Source organism: Podarcis melisellensis (genome assembly GCF_964234715.1).
Source record: "Podarcis melisellensis genome assembly, chromosome: 17".
NCBI classification, from domain to species: Eukaryota; Metazoa; Chordata; class Lepidosauria; order Squamata; family Lacertidae; genus Podarcis; species Podarcis melisellensis.
Window position 1 is genome coordinate 33,817,531 of NC_138534.1, and position 17,736 is coordinate 33,835,266.

A 17,736-nucleotide genomic window follows, 5' to 3' on the forward strand; every position below is an offset into this window, starting at 1 on the left:
AGGCAACAGTTTGACCATGCCTGACGATAGCCTGACCAGATCACTGCCTTTGATTAGAAGGCAAGAAGCGATGAAAAAGTGCTGGTTTCTACCATACAGACCTGCTTTTCTGTTATCAACTGAGGTGACGTTCTATAGGAGGAATGTCTGGTGTTTGAAGAGGTCGACTGATAGCTGGAAAGAGAAGGAAAATTATCTCAGCCTTCCTGATATCAAAAACCATTCCAACAGCAAGATGCACAGCCAAGTCTTCAAAAATTACTTTTGCAGAATGCAAAGTCACAAATGCGAATGATTTCAAAGTGCAGCTTCTATTTACTTTCAGGCCAATCTCTAAGGCAGTGGAGTTCAGCTCTCTGAAAACTGAGGCACTCCTGTAGTATATCACCATAAAATCTAACCTGTCTGCCACCAACCTGCCATATTTTTTCTTCACCGCTTTGGTCTAATAGTAAGGTTAATCCTTACATTCTAGAAGACAATTGCAATACCTTTCCCCTGCCATACAAACCTGAACAAAACAAACAATGACACATGCCCTTATTCTGTCATATCAAACAGAGGACTCAATTTGAACAATCAGCACAGAAAGGTTTAAAGTGGGAGATGGCAACCTTAAATCGTGGTCACATTTGAAAACCCGAGAAACCATCGTGGGTACCACACACAACATAACCTACTACCCTGATGTAACAGAAAACTCCATTCAAGCTCAACTTTGGAGGGGGGGCAGAAATTCTGTGGCTGCCAATAAAGGCCTCTGCGGATATGAGTGCGCCCATGAGAGTTATGCTGGCACCCGCTAGTTTAGGGCCATGAGACTGCACGAGGCCGCACTAGCATTTGTCCTTTTTCTACACCAGTACCAACAATAGAGGGACACGGGTGGTGCTGTGGGTTAAACCACAGAGCCTAGGACTTGTCCATCAGAAGGTCAGCGATTCAAATCCCTGTGACGGGGTGAGCTCCCATTGCTCGGTCCCTGCTCCTGCCAACCTAGCAGTTTGAAAGCACGCCAAAAAAGTGGAAGTAGATAAATAGGTACCGCTCTGGCGGGAAGGTAAACGACGTTTCTGTGCGCTGCTCTGGTTCGCCAGAAGCAGCTTAGTCATGCTGGCCACATGACCCAGAAGCTGTACACCGGCTCCCTCGGCAAATAAAGCGAGATGAGCACCGCAACCCCAGAGTCGGTCACGACTGGACCTAATGGTCAGGGGTCCCTTTACCTTTAGCTTACCAACACTAGAGTTCCGGGGTTTTTTTGTTTTTTAAAATCATTTTTATTAATTTTCCAATAAAAAGATCCAATTAAGATATCCAATCATAATATTCCAATTAAAATAAAAAAACTAAAATAAAATATTTTTATGTATTATAATAGAGTTCCATTTTGAAGCTCCCAGGTGAAATCTGGGAGGGTCCATCCGTTTCTGTGTGAGACAAGGGTTAAGATCTACCTTTGAGAGAGAACTTCTTTCTTTCTTTCTTTCTTTCTTTCTTTCTTTCTTTCTTTCTTTCTTTCTTTTTTCATTTAGATTAGTTTTTTATTGTATTATGAAAAAGCTTCCATTTTTTTTAAATGAAAAAAACAAAACAAAACAATGTTCCATTTCAACAGGTGAGCTTTCAAAATGATCCAGACCTAATGTTTGGCAGCCTGGAAGCACTTACACAAATAAGCATTGTTAACTTCAGTACTTAAGACAGGCCATGGTTACCTTAAAGGAGCCTTCCTTAAGCTCAGTTCCTCATTAGGCTGAAGAAGAAGCTTCTGACCTGACTCCTTTCTTGCTTTACAGAGCCAGTCTTTACCCTGAGACAGACAAAACAAATTATGGCTCAATATGGTGCTGCCAAGACAATCAATTAATAGAGCACCTTCTTTAGTTGCAAACTTACCGTCTGCGTCAGCTTGCACTTGGTTGTAAATTTGCGTTGGCCAGAAACCTCTGTAAGAAAGCCCTCTAAGATCAGTTGCCGGCCTAGTGACTTCCACAAGTTCTCTGGCCAGTCCTTCCCACTTCCGAAGAGAGGATGACTTCGGTACTGTTCTGGGAGGCGTTCAGAATACTGAAATTAAAAAAGGGAGAAGCCAGAAATACAACTAAAATCTGAAGAACTTTTTCAGATGTTCCCTGAACTTCCCATTCCTGCAGAGGCCCACTACTTCAGAAGTACTGTATTTTTTGCTCTATAAGACTCACTTTTCCCCTCCTGAAAAGTAAGGGGAAATGTGTGTGCGTCTTATGGAGCAAATGCAGGCTGCGCAGCTATCCCAGAAGCCAGAACAGCAAGAGGGATCGCTGATTTCGCTGTGCAGCAATCCCTCTTGTTGTTCTGGCTTCTGAGATTCAGAATATTTTTTATCTTGTTTTCCTCCTCCAAAAACTAGGTGCGTCTTATGGTCTGGTGCGTCTTATAGAGCGAAAAATACGGTACCTTCACATCGTTCTCAAGTAGAAGATGCTCACATAAATGGCTGGCCGATATCTGGTTTTCAACACTGAGATATCTCACCAACTAAACATAGCGCTATACCAATATATCGCAATGTCCGAAATAAGGATAGAGAATTGGATGGCTTCATGGTTTTTCCTGTATTGTGATTTTTGCCAGCACCTGCTCTTGTGATTTGCTGCCCCTGCAGGAGGCAGAAGAAAGCTGAGCCAGCAGAGTTAACAAGGGCTGCAGGAAATGAGAGAAGCGTTGGCTTGCTTCACGGTTTTCAGTGCATTGTGATTTCTGCATAATGTGTGCGTGCACACACCTTGATTTGCAATATATTGCCAGGTCAAAAATTATGAAACCAACACCACGATATGGACTCCAAATGGGTTTGGGACAATATATTGATATATTGCCCAGCTCTGCTTATGTAAAGACAGCTCTTTTCAGCATGGCTGCATTGTGCAGGAGGAAACCATTCTCCTGGGATTTGTATTGGGGTGGGAAAAACACCTAGTAACACCTGATCAGACTGTATGTGACTGCAAGCTTATTTTCATCCACACATATCATTTTTTTATTGAAAAACAGGTGATTCACTATAGGATTACTATTTCTACTTCCAGACTGTTGCTATCATGTGGGTGGGGTTCAATCGCATGCCAACAAATTCAGATCGTGCAATTTAAGTGGATTTAATGTTCTTGTTGAACAGAATAACTTCTGAAAAATGAACTTTCTGCAGTAAGGAAAGTAAAGGAATAAGAAAATGCACTGGAAAGAGCAGGATAACCATTGCTTAACACCTTGTTGTATAACCTCCCTGTAAACATATCAGAATCAATGATCAATAAGCAGCGGGTGCTGCATAGCCTCCCGTTGTGCAAATGAATCCAGGATGAATGTTCAACAAATACAAGTATATAGGCTTCTTCTGAAAAACCTAAGTCACACTTTTCAGTAAGGCACTTTCGCTGGAGATTATCACATGGTGTTCAGGAGGCTGGTACAAATGCAAAACCGGCATGAGATTAGACATGCTTCCCCACACCTCCTCACTTTTGGAGCATGAAATCTCACCCACACTGCAAACATAATTATAGGATTACAGTGTTGTTGCATTGACATTTGTGCTCAGTTCCGTTTAACGCAGGGTCTGAGACTCTTATTTTCAGCCTTGGTTAGGAGATAGCAACAGGGATTATTTTTAAGTGCCAGCTCAAGTCTGTCGTGTTTGTTTAGGCGTCTAGTGGTTTTTAGTTGCTGTTTTTTTCTTTTAAGCTGTTCCCCGTGACCTTATTTCATATTTTAATCTTTATCATGTTTTAAACTAACTTTTTTGTGAGACCCTGAAAGGGTCAACCATAGATCCCTTAAATAAACAATCAATCTTGAGGTTAAAATGCAAGAAAAAAATATTGCTGAAGTCTAACAAGCATCAAAATAGCATCAGCCACTATATTTTAAAGTTCCGTACTTTTCTTTGTTTTAACAGGGGTAGTATAAGATTTCATTCAAGGCAACTTCTTAATTTGAAGATTCCCAGGAGGACTTGTTCACCACGGAAGACTGACTCAAATTTCAAACAACAGGTGAAATCTGATCTCTCTTGTGACCCACCTGAAACCTGTCTAGGAGCACACCTGTGCATATTGTTACCAAAAGAGTTTACTAGGCTGAACAAAACTGAGGATAACACAACTCTTCATAAACTATGGGTGAATGTTGTAGAAGGTAAACAATGCATATTCATAAGGCGCGATTGGTAAAAGGTAACTGTAAACACTTTTAAACCCAAAAAGCTGCTGAGTTAAGTTTTACAACCAGAACAAAACTTGATTAGAATTAACATTCAGCTTTCACAACAAGCTCTGAAAATAATCAAGAACAATTAGAGAACACAGACACCTGTCGCAAGAAGTCAATAAAAGAAGCCCCTTAGTGCAAGTGATGGGGAATTTTCTGATGCATTCTAGACCCAGTGTACAAATGTTAACTGCATATAATCTTTTGAGGGCCCCTCCTAAGGCATTTTCTGGTTTGCTGCTGATCTTTCTGCAGTCCACAGAAAACTAAAACAGCAGCCTACAGAGGGAAAGACTGGTCTTCCAAATTGAGTAGATTGCAGAAGGAGAGACAGTTAAGCACTGGAAACTGCAAGGGGCGAGAAGGTTGCTGTGCGTGGGTTCTGCTTCCAGGCTTCCCACAGGCATCTCGTTGGCCCCTGGAAGAACAAGATGCTGGACTATATGGACCACTGGCCTGATCCAGCAGGCTCTTCTTATGCTCTTAACTCTCGTGTCAAGATAAAGCCAACTGGAAGCACAGCTCCCCACACCCCGGCCACATAAAATGTACCTAGGATCCAAAGCACCCTTGCAGTTGTTTGTAATTGGTGTCCAAACCCCCACTCTCAGCAATTAAATGTTTTAGGGGGAAAAACACAGTTAAAATCCACTCCAGTCCTCTTGAACTGGTGTAACCAAGTAAAAACAGAATTTATAATACAATCAAAATGCTAATGTTTTCCTATTTCGAAAAACGGTGGGGATAGAATGGACCCCATACAGCAGGGATGTCTAACCGGTCGACCGCAATCGACAGGTCGACCCCCGGGTGATAGCTGTCGGTCGCGGGCTCATTTTTGTCCACAGTGGAAAAATAACTGTAAAACTGTAGTGCCCTCGCTCTGTCCTTCATTCATGCAGGATAGGTAAAACAGAAGACAGAGTTATCGCTGCTCGTTTGATTTGTTGCTAAGTGATTTATGACTTGGCCCCCCTAAAACAGCTTAGGCGTACCCCCCCTAAATAAAAGCTCAACAACTCTGAACTCCTCCCCCCCCCAAATGGGTAGACCACTACCAATTTTTTATTCTGGGAGTAGATCGCAGTCTCTTGGGAGTTTGACATCCCTGCCATATAGTTTAGGCAACTAACAGTTTTACTTTCTCATCCATTTCAATACAGTGGTATCTCTAGATACGAACAGGATCCATTCTGGAGCCCCATTCGCATCCAGAAGCAAACGTAACTAGTGACGGCATGTCTGCGCACATGCGTGTCGCTTTTTGCTACTTCTGTGCATGTGCGTGATCTCATTTTGAGCATCTGCGCATGCAGCGAAACCCAGAAGTAACACGCTCCATTACTTCGGGGTTGCTGCGGAGCGCAACTCGAACACACTCAACATGAAGCATATTCAACCTGAGGTATGACTGTAGCAGTATTTCGAAAACCTGATAGATTAGTAAGTCAAACGAGCAGACTCTAAAAAGTGTTGAGAAGTGCTGAATAACAGTTTAAAAGACTTTTTCAAACAGCTCCTGGGACCTAGAGTAACTACATTATCCCTCCTATGGTAATATTTCCCCTAAAACATACCAAACCTGCCTATAGGTAAAGGTACCCCTGCCCGTACGGGCCAGTCGTGTCCTACTCTAGGGTTGTGCGCCCATCTCACTTAAGAGGCCGGGGGCCAGCGCTGTCCGGAGCCACTTCCGGGTCACGTGGCCAGTGTGACGAGGCTGCATCTGGCGAGCCAGCACCAGCGCAGCACACGGAAACGCCGTTTACCTTCCTGCTATAAAGCGGTACCTATTTCGTATACTTTCGAACTGCCAGGTGGGCAGGAGCTGGGACCGAAAGATGGGAGCTCACCCCGCCGCGGGGATTCGAACTGCCGACCATACGATCGGCAAGTCCTAGGCACTGAGGTTTTACCCACAGCGCCACCCGCGTCCCTAAACCTGCCTATATTGACATGTTATTATTGGTTTGGGTTTTTTTGCCTGCAGGGTGTATTTCCCTCCGCAGAGTTCAGTCCAGGAAAAGCTTTACCACTTCATTCTGCTGTAAATAAACTGGCCCTTATTATATTGAAGTTACAGTTGGGCAAGCTGAGGCAGAAAGCGTGGCTTGCTTTTAGGCACCTACAGCTGAGATTTGAACCAGGGAATTCTTGGCCCCCAGCTTACGCTCTAACCACTGCACAAAAGCAGCTCTCCTACATGAAAGATGGTCCCCAGCAAAGCACATATAAGGGATTGTTGAGCGCTTCAAAAATGCATCGCCTTTAAAGCGAGAAATTACCGAATTTTTCCGTCTATAAGATGCCCCCCCCCCATGTATAAGACGCCCCATATTTTGGGGGAATCTGATCTTTTAAAAAATGGGGGAAGATCTATCCATGTTTAAGACGCCCCCAAATTTTGGACATTGTTTTTTAAGGGAAAAAACCCTAGTCTTATACACGGAAAAATACGGTAAGTCTTTCCTTCCAAAGTGCTGCACATCGGCCAGTTAAGATTCAGACCTTTCTTCCTATAGATTTCTATCAAGGAATGTGTTTCTAACAGATTTGTTTCCAACTCCTGTTGCGTTAGGTGCTCCTTAAAAACAAAAGGTTTGAAGCAATATCCGGGTGTAATAAGCAAACAATTAGAAGTCTACACACTGTCTCTTAAAAACAAATTCATAGCCTTTCAGTTTCTGTGCAAAAGAACAGAGCTTCCTTTTCTTCAAGTTTGGGACGGTCTTCAATGAGAACCAGAAGGCACAGGAAAAAGACCTCTCCCTCCTTCCCTCCTACACATTCAGACAGCCAAGAGGATTAAAGAGCTGTTAACAAACCACCCCATAAGCCGTAACACTTACAGATCCTCTGAGAAACAGGACTGGGACACCCATGCCAAACCTCTCGTTTAAGGCACATACTGCAGACATCAACTGGTATGCTTGCCGGCCAAAATCCTGCAAACTGTCTTCTGTATTGGCCACAGGAGTATGTTGAATGTTCCTAAAACTACAGGAACAAAAATAAGGTTTGTGCAATATGTATAAAACAACAACAGAGGTCAAAAAGTGTGTGCGTGTGTGTGTGCCATGAGAGCACACAGAGAGAGCAAATTCTGGTGGGGAACCTGTGGCCCTCCAGATGTCACTGGTCTGCAACTCCCATCAGTACAGCCAGGACAGCCAATGGTGAGGCATGATGGGAACTGTAGTCCAGCAATATTGGGCCAGTCACCAGTTAACCACCCTTGCCAGTGTGGTGTAGTAGTTAAGAGTGGTAGACTCGTAATCTGGGGAACCGGGTTCACGTCTCCGCTCCTCCACATGTACCTGCTGGGTGACCTTGGGCCAGTCACACCTCTTTGAAGTCTCTCAGCCCCCCTCACCTCACAGAGTGTTTGTTGTGGGGGAGGAAGGGAAAGGAGAATGTTAGCCGCTTTGAGACTCCTTAAGGGGAGTGAAAGGCAAGATATCAAGTCCAAACTCTTCTTCTTCTTCTTGCTCTAGGCCAGGCTTCCTCAAACTCGGCCCTCCAGATGTTTTTGGCCTACAGCTCCCATCATCCCTAGTTAACAGGACCAGTGGTCAGGCATGGTGGAAATTGTAGTCTCAAAACATCTGGAGGGCCAAGTTTGAGGAAGCCTGCTCTAGACAGTGTTTCTCAAACTTGGGTGCCCAGCTGTTGCTGGACTACAACTCCCATCATCCCTGACTGCTGGCTTGCCCTCGCTTCCCCCAAATCTCCCATGTCTCCGCTAACTGGCACTCAGCGAAATGGATGCAGCACCTCTGTACATAAAGCTGTGTTCCTGGAATGTAAGCCCCCCCCCATCATAATGCCGATCACCTCATAGGAATGATCAGCGTCACATCCCGCATGCCACGAGTGCTCAGGTCTGTGGCTCAGGTGTGAACCAACAGGGTTTGAAAAGAGGAATCACTACAGCAATGGAGATGTGAGCAGAGGCGTTGTCATCCTTGCTCCACAAGGAACTTCCATCCCTTCTCCACAACTCGCCTTAGAACACATGTTCAGGCAAGCTTCAGATTCTGCTGCAGAACAAGGGTGGGTGGAGGTAAAGTCCATAGATTTCTAGGGATGGGGAAAGTACTTGCCAAAATGGGACATGCAAGAACTGGATCTTTGTGTGAGAAAAGGTACGATACAGAATATCATACGGCCGGGCAATCTGTTGCCATGATGCGAATCCTTAGAGCGTTTGCATTGTGTCTTAAAACTATAATATTCCTACCGTTCAAGCTAAATGGCCGAGCAAATAAAGCAAAACAAAGAGGTTCAGCTCTCTGTGTAGCTTCTCCACCACTACAGTGGTACCTCGGGTTACATACGCTTCAGGTTACATACGCTTCAGGTTGCACACTCCACTAAGCCAGAAATAGTGCTTCAGGTTAAGAACTTTGCTTCAGGATGAGAACAGAAATCGTGCTCTGGTGGCACGGCAGCAGCAGGAGGCCCCATTAGCTAAAGTGGTGCTTCAGGTTAAGAACAGTTTCAGGTTAAGAACGGACCTCCGGAACGAATTAAGTACTTAACCCGAGGTACCACTGTATACAATTTTATTTATACAGTCATAGCTCAGGTTGCGAACGCTGCAGGTTGCGCTTTTTCGGGTTACGGAACCCGGAAGTACTGGAACGGGTTACTTCCGGGTTTCGGCGCTTGCACAGAACCACTAAATCGCACTTTGCGCATGCGCAGAAGCACAGCAGACGCGGCACAACAGGTTGCGAATGCTGTGGGTTGCAAACATGCCTCCGGCATGGATCACGTTCGCAACCCGAGGTTCCACTGTAAATACGGATGGCTGGGGAGGGTGGGGAAAGAACAGCAATTAAAACGCAGGCATGAAGCAAGGCAGGGGAGGCCAACCTTTTATTGTAAAGGTAAAGATAAAGGGACCCCTGGCAGTTAGGTCCAGTCATGGCCGACTCTGGGGTTGCGGCGCTCATCTCGCTTTACTGGCCGAGGGAGCTGGCGTACAGCTTCCGGGTCATGTGGCCAGCATGACTAAGCCGCTTCTGGCGAACCAGAGCAGCGCACGGAAACGCCGTTTACCTTCCCGCCAGAATGGTACCTATTTATCTACTTGCACTTTGACGTGCTTTCGAACTGCTAGGTTGGCAGGAGCAGGGACCGAGCGACGGGAGCTCACCCCGTCACGGGGATTCAAACTGCCGACCTTCTGATCGGCAAGTCCTAGGCTCTGTGGTTTAACCCACAGCGCCACCTGCGTCCCAACCTTTATTGTACATCAGCCATAAATCAAGTCCGAAGTATGAGCACAAGAGTACAGTACATAGTGTTAATGTTCAGAACTTAACTGGTTAAAGTTGTTCTGAGTAGTGAGTCACATTCTGACGTCAGTTTTCGAAGCTGGGAGGAGCTTACACTTTTCTCTGTGTCTTTGAGGGAAAAGGACGTGTCTTTGCTATGGCTGAAAGAAGCCCAGGATTGTTTTGATGAATTGCAGCAATAAATAACTGTTTAATGGACACAAGTGCTTTCTGAGTTTATCTGAAGCTAGGCGACAGTTTTTACCGCTGTGTTTACTCTGCAAGGCGTGACTGGACGGAGCAGAAGTGCCGCAGCTTGTGAGGAAGCGTACCGGACCGTTGTAAATGGCTAATTGGCGATCGTAAAGCAATTAGCAGGTCACGTCTCAATCAATAATACTGACACATAGCTCCTTCTCCTAAGATCCCTGGCAGTTGTGCCTCTAGTCTAAGGCCATGCGGCAGAAGGCCGGGCTGTGGGGGGACGGGCAAGAAGCAGTATAAGCCTGTCTTTGTGTCATATTACCAGGCCTTCAGGCGCACCTGACTAGTGTCCAGGTGTGGCCTTTGCCAGTGCAGGCTGGTCATCCATGAACTATGGAAGAGGCCCTGGTTAGGTCAAGGAATTTAGGATATAAGATTTAATGTTGGCCTTCACAACTTGAGCTCAGCGCCCACAGTCGTTCTCCGACATAAATTCAAAGAAGAACTTTTCATTTTTATTACTTGGCTTTTTAAGGATGGATTTTAAATTTGAAACTAAAGCCACATTCCTGCGAGTCAGCTTTTGATTAGGAATTGCTGGGATGGCATATTGTACCGTTTACCCTAAAAGTAACAACATTTGAAGAAAACTTCATTAACAGAGAGCCATTAGAGACTTATTGCTGCTTGACATATAAGCTGTGGGAAGACAGTTCCAAACCTTTAATCTTTTGGGAGGAACATTTACCTGGATCTGCAATTATCGCAACATTTTTCTGTTCCCATGATACCCGATGAGGCCTTTCGGAGTTGTTTGTCTTCGAAATGTGACAAAATGATTCTACCCAAGAGAATATTGGGAATTAAATAAAAGAACAAGAATTTACATGTTAAATTCATTGAAGAAAACAATGAGCAGAAATCACCATCATTAATTGGTTCACCTGGGAGCTAATTTATCTTGCTTGAATCATCCTGAGACGGGAATATATATATTTTTTTCAAATTATGAGCTTCAAGGTGCAAATACAAAAATATACCAGAATGTGAGTGGCACTTTTCAAAACTTTGAAAGATTTTCATTGAGGTGTGTTGACAGCTCCTGATTGTTACTTGCTAAAATATAAAGTATAACACGTACTTTCTTCTGCAGCTATTCAAGCTGAGGTATTTCTCAATCTTTGCCATCATCTTCAGTTTGTACAGGCGAAATTTATCATTACGTATCTCACTGAGTAGGTGTCTTCAAAAGAAAGTGGGAGAGAGAAGAAGAAAATTAGAGATGAAACGTTCATTATCTCCCTGTCACCTTCCAAGAAAATATAAAATTTGCACAAACATCCTACACACATACTTTTCATGCAATATAAATCGGTCATAGCTATAAACGGAGCAAGAAATGAAGAGCGAGGAAATGCACACTGAAATTTCATATTGTCATCATCCATATATTGCCTTGCTGTCACGATTTCTCTAGTTATATGCAGATACAGTGGTACCTTGGGTTGCATACGCTTCAGGTTACATACGCTTCAGGTTACAGGCTCTGCTAACCCAGAAATAGTGCTTCAGGTTAAGAACTTTGCTTCAGGATGAGAACAGAAATTGTGCTCTGGTAGCAGCTGGAGGCCCCATTAGCTAAAGTGGTGCTTCAGGTTAAGAACAGTTTCAGGTTAAGAACCTCCAGAACGAATTAAGTACTTAACCTGAGGTACCACTGTATTCTGTCTATATAAAACTGACTGACACCATAGACAGAAACTGCAGTCTGACTGGGCAAAGTAAAAACAAGGATGTCACAATTTTATAACACATCTCAAGCATATAAAGTGTTTCACATACACTGGGTGAGATTCAACTATGTGTTGTGTGTGTGGAACTAGGCCTATTTGCCCAACAGAACTCCCCTCTCTCCTCCTCCCACGCACTCCCTAAATATGCTCTGGGGGTTGGGGGGTGAATCCCAGAACAGGTTTAGGGGACATGTGAGGGATGGGGGGGGGGAATCAGCAGACCTCATTCCTAGTGTGCATATCCCACTTAATGCTACACTGAATTCCACAGACTACCTCAGTGGTCATGTTCAGACATCACACTAAACCAGAGTTTAGAGTAACAAGAACAAGATGCAGTGAGCCTTGGGCTCTTGCATGCTCCATGTTCTTCTGTGCCCATCAGAAGGAGTTCAGAAGCTTTTGCTTGAAAGCTAGCTAGCACGGGTGGCACTGTGGTCTAAACCACTGAGCTTCTTGGGTTTGCCGATCAGAAGGTCGGCGGTTCGAATCCCCGCGACGGGGTGAGCTCCCGTTGCTCGGTTCCAGCTCCTGCCAACCTAGCAGTTCGAAAGCACGTCAAAAAAGTGCAAGTAGATAAATAGGTACCACTCCGGCGGGAAGGTAAACAGCGTTTCTGTGCGCTGCTCTGGTTTCGCCAGAAGCGGCTTAGTCATGCTGGCCACATGGCCCGGAAGCTGTACACAAGCTCCCTCGACCAATAAAGCGAGATGAGTGTCGCAACCCCAGAGTCGGTCACAACTGGACCTAATGGTCAGGGGTCCCTTTACCTTTAACCTGTTGGACTACCTGTTGGGAGTATTTAGAGTTCAATGACATCTGGAGATCCACAGAAGCGGCTTAGTCATGCTGTATGCCGGCTCCCTCTGCCAATAAAGCAAGAGGAGCGCCACAACCCGTCGTCTGCGACTGGACTTAACTGTCAGGGATCCTTTACCTTTTTTTGTTTCTTTGTTATATTTATATATCGTTTCACACTCTCAGAGGATTCCCAAAAAGATTTACAATAAAAGATTGTTTGAACCAACAGTAGCTTTTTGCGTTGACCAAACCCAACAAACTGTGGTTGATCTTAACTATGGTTTGTTTGAAAAAGGTTACATTCAAACACTGGGTTATGAAACTGGCTTGTTAAGACAAACCATAGGTAAATTTTGTTGTTGTTTAGTCGTGTCCGACTCTTCGTGACCCCATGGACCAGATCACGCCAGGCACTCCTGTCTTCCACTGCCTCCCGCAGTGTGGTCAAACTCATGTTTGTAGCTTCGAGAACACTATCCAACCATCTCGTCCTCTGTTGTCCCCTTCTCCTTGTGTCCTCCATCTTTCCCAACATCAGGGTCTTTTCCAGGGAGTCTTCTCTTCTCATGAGGTGGCCAAAGTATTGGAGTCTCAGCTTCACGATCTGTCCTTCCAGTGAGCACTCAGGGCTTATTTCCTTCAGAATGGATAGGTTTGGTCTTCTTGCAGTCCATGAGACTCTCAAGAGTCTCCTCCAGCAAACATTTTAAACAATAACAGTTTAAGACTGGGCTGGCAAGTTAAAATGTGGTTCTCTGAAATCAGAAGCAAAAGCTTCCAAACTCCTCCTTGTAAGCACATGAGGAAAGAGGAAACCATGATCCCCAAACCCACTCTGGCTCACTTTTACCATGCTACTGTGCCTATATGGTAGGCCAGTAGCATTGGTTACCTGTTGAAACTCATGTCAGCTGGCGTCCACAATACATAGCAAGAGGCAGGAAGCCCATCACGACCAGCCCTTCCAATTTCCTGGTAGTACGATTCCATTTCCTTTGGCGCTCCATAATGAATAATTGTCCGGATGTCGGCTTTATTGATGCCCATTCCAAAAGCTACAGTCGCTACTATACACTGAAAAATAACCACCATATCAGTTTTTAACTCCACTTTAATATTGATGCATGGTAAAAATTAAATGTGCTTACAACAGTTTAATGTGTCCAGCTACACAAAGTATACAGTGGTACCTCGCAAGACGAAATTAATTCGTTCTGCGAGTTTTTTCGTCTTGCGAATTTTTCGTCCTGCGAAGCACGGATTCCCATAGGAATGCATTGAAAATCAAACTTGCAAGATGTTTTCGTCTTGCAAAGCAAGCCCATAGGGAAATTCGTCTTGCGAAGCAACTCAAAAAACGAAAAACTCTTTCATCTTGCGAGTTTTTCGTCTTACAAGGCATTCGTCTTGCGAGGTACCACTGTACTATGGCTATGTCTCCAGTTGCAAAGCACTCATTAAAGGCAAAGAAATCAAAGTAGCCAGAATGGAGCTATATTGGGCACAGCCCAGTAAAAGGTACTACCTGAAAGTCCAGTTTAAAGCAATAGAACAAGCCATGAAGCCATATCCTATGAACATACAGTGGTACCTTGGGTTACATACACTTCAGGTTACATACACTTCAGGTTACACACTCCGCTAAACTAGAAATAGTGCTTCAGGTTAAGAACTTTGCTTCAGGATAAGAACAGAAATTGGGCTCCGGCGGCACGGCAGCAGCAGGAGGCCCCATTAGCTAAAGTGGTACCTCAGGTTAAGAACAGTTTCAGGTTAAGTATGGACCTCCGGAACAAAATAGGCACTTAACCCAAGGTACCACTGTATAGTCAGAGGCAGGGGCTTACGAAGTGGGGGGTGGGCTGCCCTGGGTGCCACTCTGGGGTGTGTGTGTGAGAGAGAGAGAGAGAGAGAGAGAGAGAGAGAGAGAGAGAGAGAGAGAGAGAGAGAGAGAGAGAGAGAGAGAGAGAAGATGGCCCCTACCTCCCCCCAGCTGTAGAGCAGTCGAGGGTGCACGCAGTCAGTGTGGGCGCCGCTCACACAGCGACCATACGGGCCACCGCACACGAGCAGCAGCCCATATGGCCGCCTCGCGTGAGTGGCACCCATACTGAGGCCATCTTGTCCAAACCCCCCCCCCGAGTGGCACCCAGGGCGGCCTCTGTAGGGATGTCGTGTGTGCGTCACCGGGCAGGGCGTCCCGCCCCAGGTGCCGGAAAGGGTTCCTCCGCCACTGGTCAGAGGTATTGCTGAATTCAATGGGATTTACTCCCAGGTTAAGTGTGCATGGAATCACAACCTTATTTGCAACCAGTTTAAATTTTATTAATGTCACTGGGACACAGTCAGAGCTAACTTATGCTGGATTATGGCTGCTGAGCTTGGAAGGAAAGTGGGAGGTGGGACCTTGGGACATATTTAGCGACTATGATGCTTCCTCCTAATTTCCCCCTGTATATCCCACAAAATACAACCATAGAGCTTCTTATGACAAGCAAACAGCATGTCCTTCATACCTGAATTTCATCTCTCATGAATTTGTGGTGGATGTCTCGCCTTGCTGCGACTCCCATGCCAGCGTGGTATGTTCCACAAACAATGTTTAATTTTGTCAGCTCTGCAGCTACCTGTTCAGTTGTCTTCCTTGATGGGCAGTAAACAATAGCGGGGCCTTCAAACTCATAACTAAATCTAAGAATTTAAAGAAGAAAAAAGCAACTGTGTGTGACATAGATCTTTAGGATAGCCAAGGAACGAACAAAGAAAATACGTTAGCCTTGTGACAAATCTTTCTTGTAGATTTTCTCCTTGAATACTGGCTCTATTAATCTAATAATAAACTTGGAGGGAAATACTGATCTACTGTTGTGGACTATCAACACATTTCAGAAGTTGAAAGTGTTATTGGAGTAGAAGAGCCTTTATTAAAAAATAAATAAATTTAAATAAATATTTATAAACGTTTCTTTCCAGCGGCAACCTTGGAACACAAAATTTGCGGGTGAAGGAAGGACAAAACACACTAACCTGTCTTTTTTAACAAGGAACTGCTGTATGTCCGCGATGATATTCCCAGTTTTCCGCACTACTTCTAAGTATAAATTAGGCCGGTCAAAGCTGGTACATGTGACCTGGGGAGTCTTAAGGTTAAGACAGTTTACGATGTCCTCTCTGACAGAAGGGCTTGCTGTTGCAGTTAACGCAACAATGGGAACCTGGAAAGAAAAAAGAAGCAGAAATCTGGAAAATGTAAAGGTGATGGATAAAAAGAAACCAAAGCATTAAACTCTTTTTATACCATAATCCAAAATTTAAGGAATAAAGAATAAGCGGGCACTCTTTGATTTGATTTACTCTAATTGGTGTGGCAAGTGTAAATATATGCATGAATAAAGCACATTGTTTTCAGTAGGGTCAGATTAAGTTTCCCAGAAGAATTCTAGGAGGAATCTAGGAAATCTCCATCATCACCTTCTCCTTCAATGTCAACATTTGCAGTTACAGTGAACATTCACACAGGTTATCATGATCCATTTTCTGGCCTTCCGCCCACCACTTCCCTTCCTCCCCCCCAAAGGTTGTGAGGCAACCTTTAAGAGTCCATGTGCATGTAATGCTCTCCAGACTTGGAGTGAGCTGCAGGATCATACACTCCCCTTTCCGCAGACCATTAAATTTTTCTTATAAGGTAAAGGTAAAGGTACCCCTGCCCGTACGGGCCAGTCTTGACAGACTCTGGAGTTGTGCGCCCATCTCACTCAAGAGGCCAGGGGCCAGCGCTGTCCGGAGACGTGGCCAGCGTGACATCGCTGCTCTGGCGAGCCAGAGCCGCACACGGAAACGCCGTTTACCTTCCCGCTGGTAAGCGGTCCCTATTTATCTACTTGCACCCGGAGGTGCTTTCAAACTGCTAGGTTGGCAGGCGCTGGGACCGAGCAGCGGGAGCGCACCCCGCCGCAGGGATTCGAACCGCTGACCTTTCGATTGGCAAGTCTTAGGCACTGAGGTTTTAACCCACAGCGCCACCTGCGTCCTTTTCTTATAGCCCAGGGTTAATTATGATTTAGTCTGTTGTCTGTTTCGGCAAACCATGGTTTGCAGGCAGCCAGCACACCAGAATCAGGAGCCAAGGTTTGAAACCACGGTGGGTTAAACCACAGAGCCTAGGACTTGCCAATCAGAAGGTCGGCGGTTTGAATCCCTGCAACGGGGTGAGCTCCCGTTGCTTGGTCCCTGCTCCTGCTAACTTAGCAGTTCGAAAGCACCTCAGAATGCAAGTAAATAAATAGGTCCGGCTCCGGCGGGAAGGTAAACAGAGTTTTCCGTGCGCTGCTCTGGTTTGCCAGAAGCGGCTTAGTCATGCTGGCCACATGACCCGGAAGCTGTACGCCGGCGCCCTCGGCCAATAAAGCGAGATTAGCACCGCAACCCCAGAGTCAGCCACGACTGGACCTAATGGTCAGGGGTCCCTTTACCTTTATTACAGTTCAGCATGATGTACAGATTGGCAAAAGGGGATTGTGGCAATTACTGCTCTTCCATTTTTATAGTGCTTCGGCCTCTGAGAGTGCCGAGTAGTTGGAAAACAAGAGCAGATAACCAAAGCTAATATACCTGGAAGTTCAAACCATCTTCAGCATAATTTACGGTTGGCATGATTCTGAATTGAGCCTATGCTAGTATACACATTAATGTGTACTCACAGAGGGAAGAGTATGTAGTGCAGGCATAGGCAACCTCGGCCCTCCAGATGTTTTTGGCCTACAACTCCCACGATCCCTAGCTAACAGGACCAGTGGTCAGGGATGATGGGAATTGTAGTCCCAAAACATCTGGAGGGCCGAGGTTGCCTATGCCTGATGTAGCAAGTTGCCCATCCAAAACGAAAACACAAGGAATGATCAACAACTATACACAGCGCACAGAGATCAAACATTTGTTTTGTTAAAGTTGATCTATGTTCACAAAAATTAAATCACAAAAATTTTTTGCAATGACTATACTGTACCTTAGGAAGATGTTTCTTCAACAACCCCAAAGACCTGAAGGAATTCCTGAAGTCATGTCCCCATTCAGAAATACAGTGAGCTTCATCAACAGCTATCAGGGTGATGCCTAAGATGAGTTAAGACAGGCCCGATTATGTGGTTACAGAGCACTTACGACAGTATAGATTTCAGAGCCAATTGGTATATACGTTTTGCAAATTTAACCACTTCTGCAAGTGGTCTACTTTGAATTAGCAGATGTCAGAAGGCAGCGTGACCCAGGCCTCTGGGTGTACCTCATCTGAGGAAGAGGCCTAGGATGCTGCACTAAGCCCTGACATTAAACCCATTAAAGCAGCCCAACTACAGTGGTACCTCGGGTTAAGTACTTAATTCGTTCCGGAGGTCCGTTCTTAA

At 45.1% G+C, this 17,736-nt stretch overlaps 1 protein-coding gene across 1 annotated transcript in view; it reads right to left on the reverse strand.

Annotated features, from left to right (window-relative positions):
* The window catches only part of WRN (WRN RecQ like helicase), a 63,185-nt gene that overhangs the window by 17,967 nt on the left and 27,482 nt on the right, over nt 1-17,736 (reverse strand). The window contains exons 17-26 of the mRNA XM_081893767.1: nt 17,340-17,446; nt 15,359-15,546; nt 14,848-15,022; nt 13,224-13,405; nt 10,879-10,980; nt 10,486-10,578; nt 7,101-7,242; nt 1,900-2,070; nt 1,719-1,813; nt 102-174 (exon numbers count right to left, since the gene is read on the reverse strand). Coding sequence (XP_081749893.1) covers nt 102-174; nt 1,719-1,813; nt 1,900-2,070; nt 7,101-7,242; nt 10,486-10,578; nt 10,879-10,980; nt 13,224-13,405; nt 14,848-15,022; nt 15,359-15,546; nt 17,340-17,446 — 1,328 coding nt within the window. The remainder of the gene's footprint in view (nt 1-101; nt 175-1,718; nt 1,814-1,899; nt 2,071-7,100; nt 7,243-10,485; nt 10,579-10,878; nt 10,981-13,223; nt 13,406-14,847; nt 15,023-15,358; nt 15,547-17,339; nt 17,447-17,736) is intronic.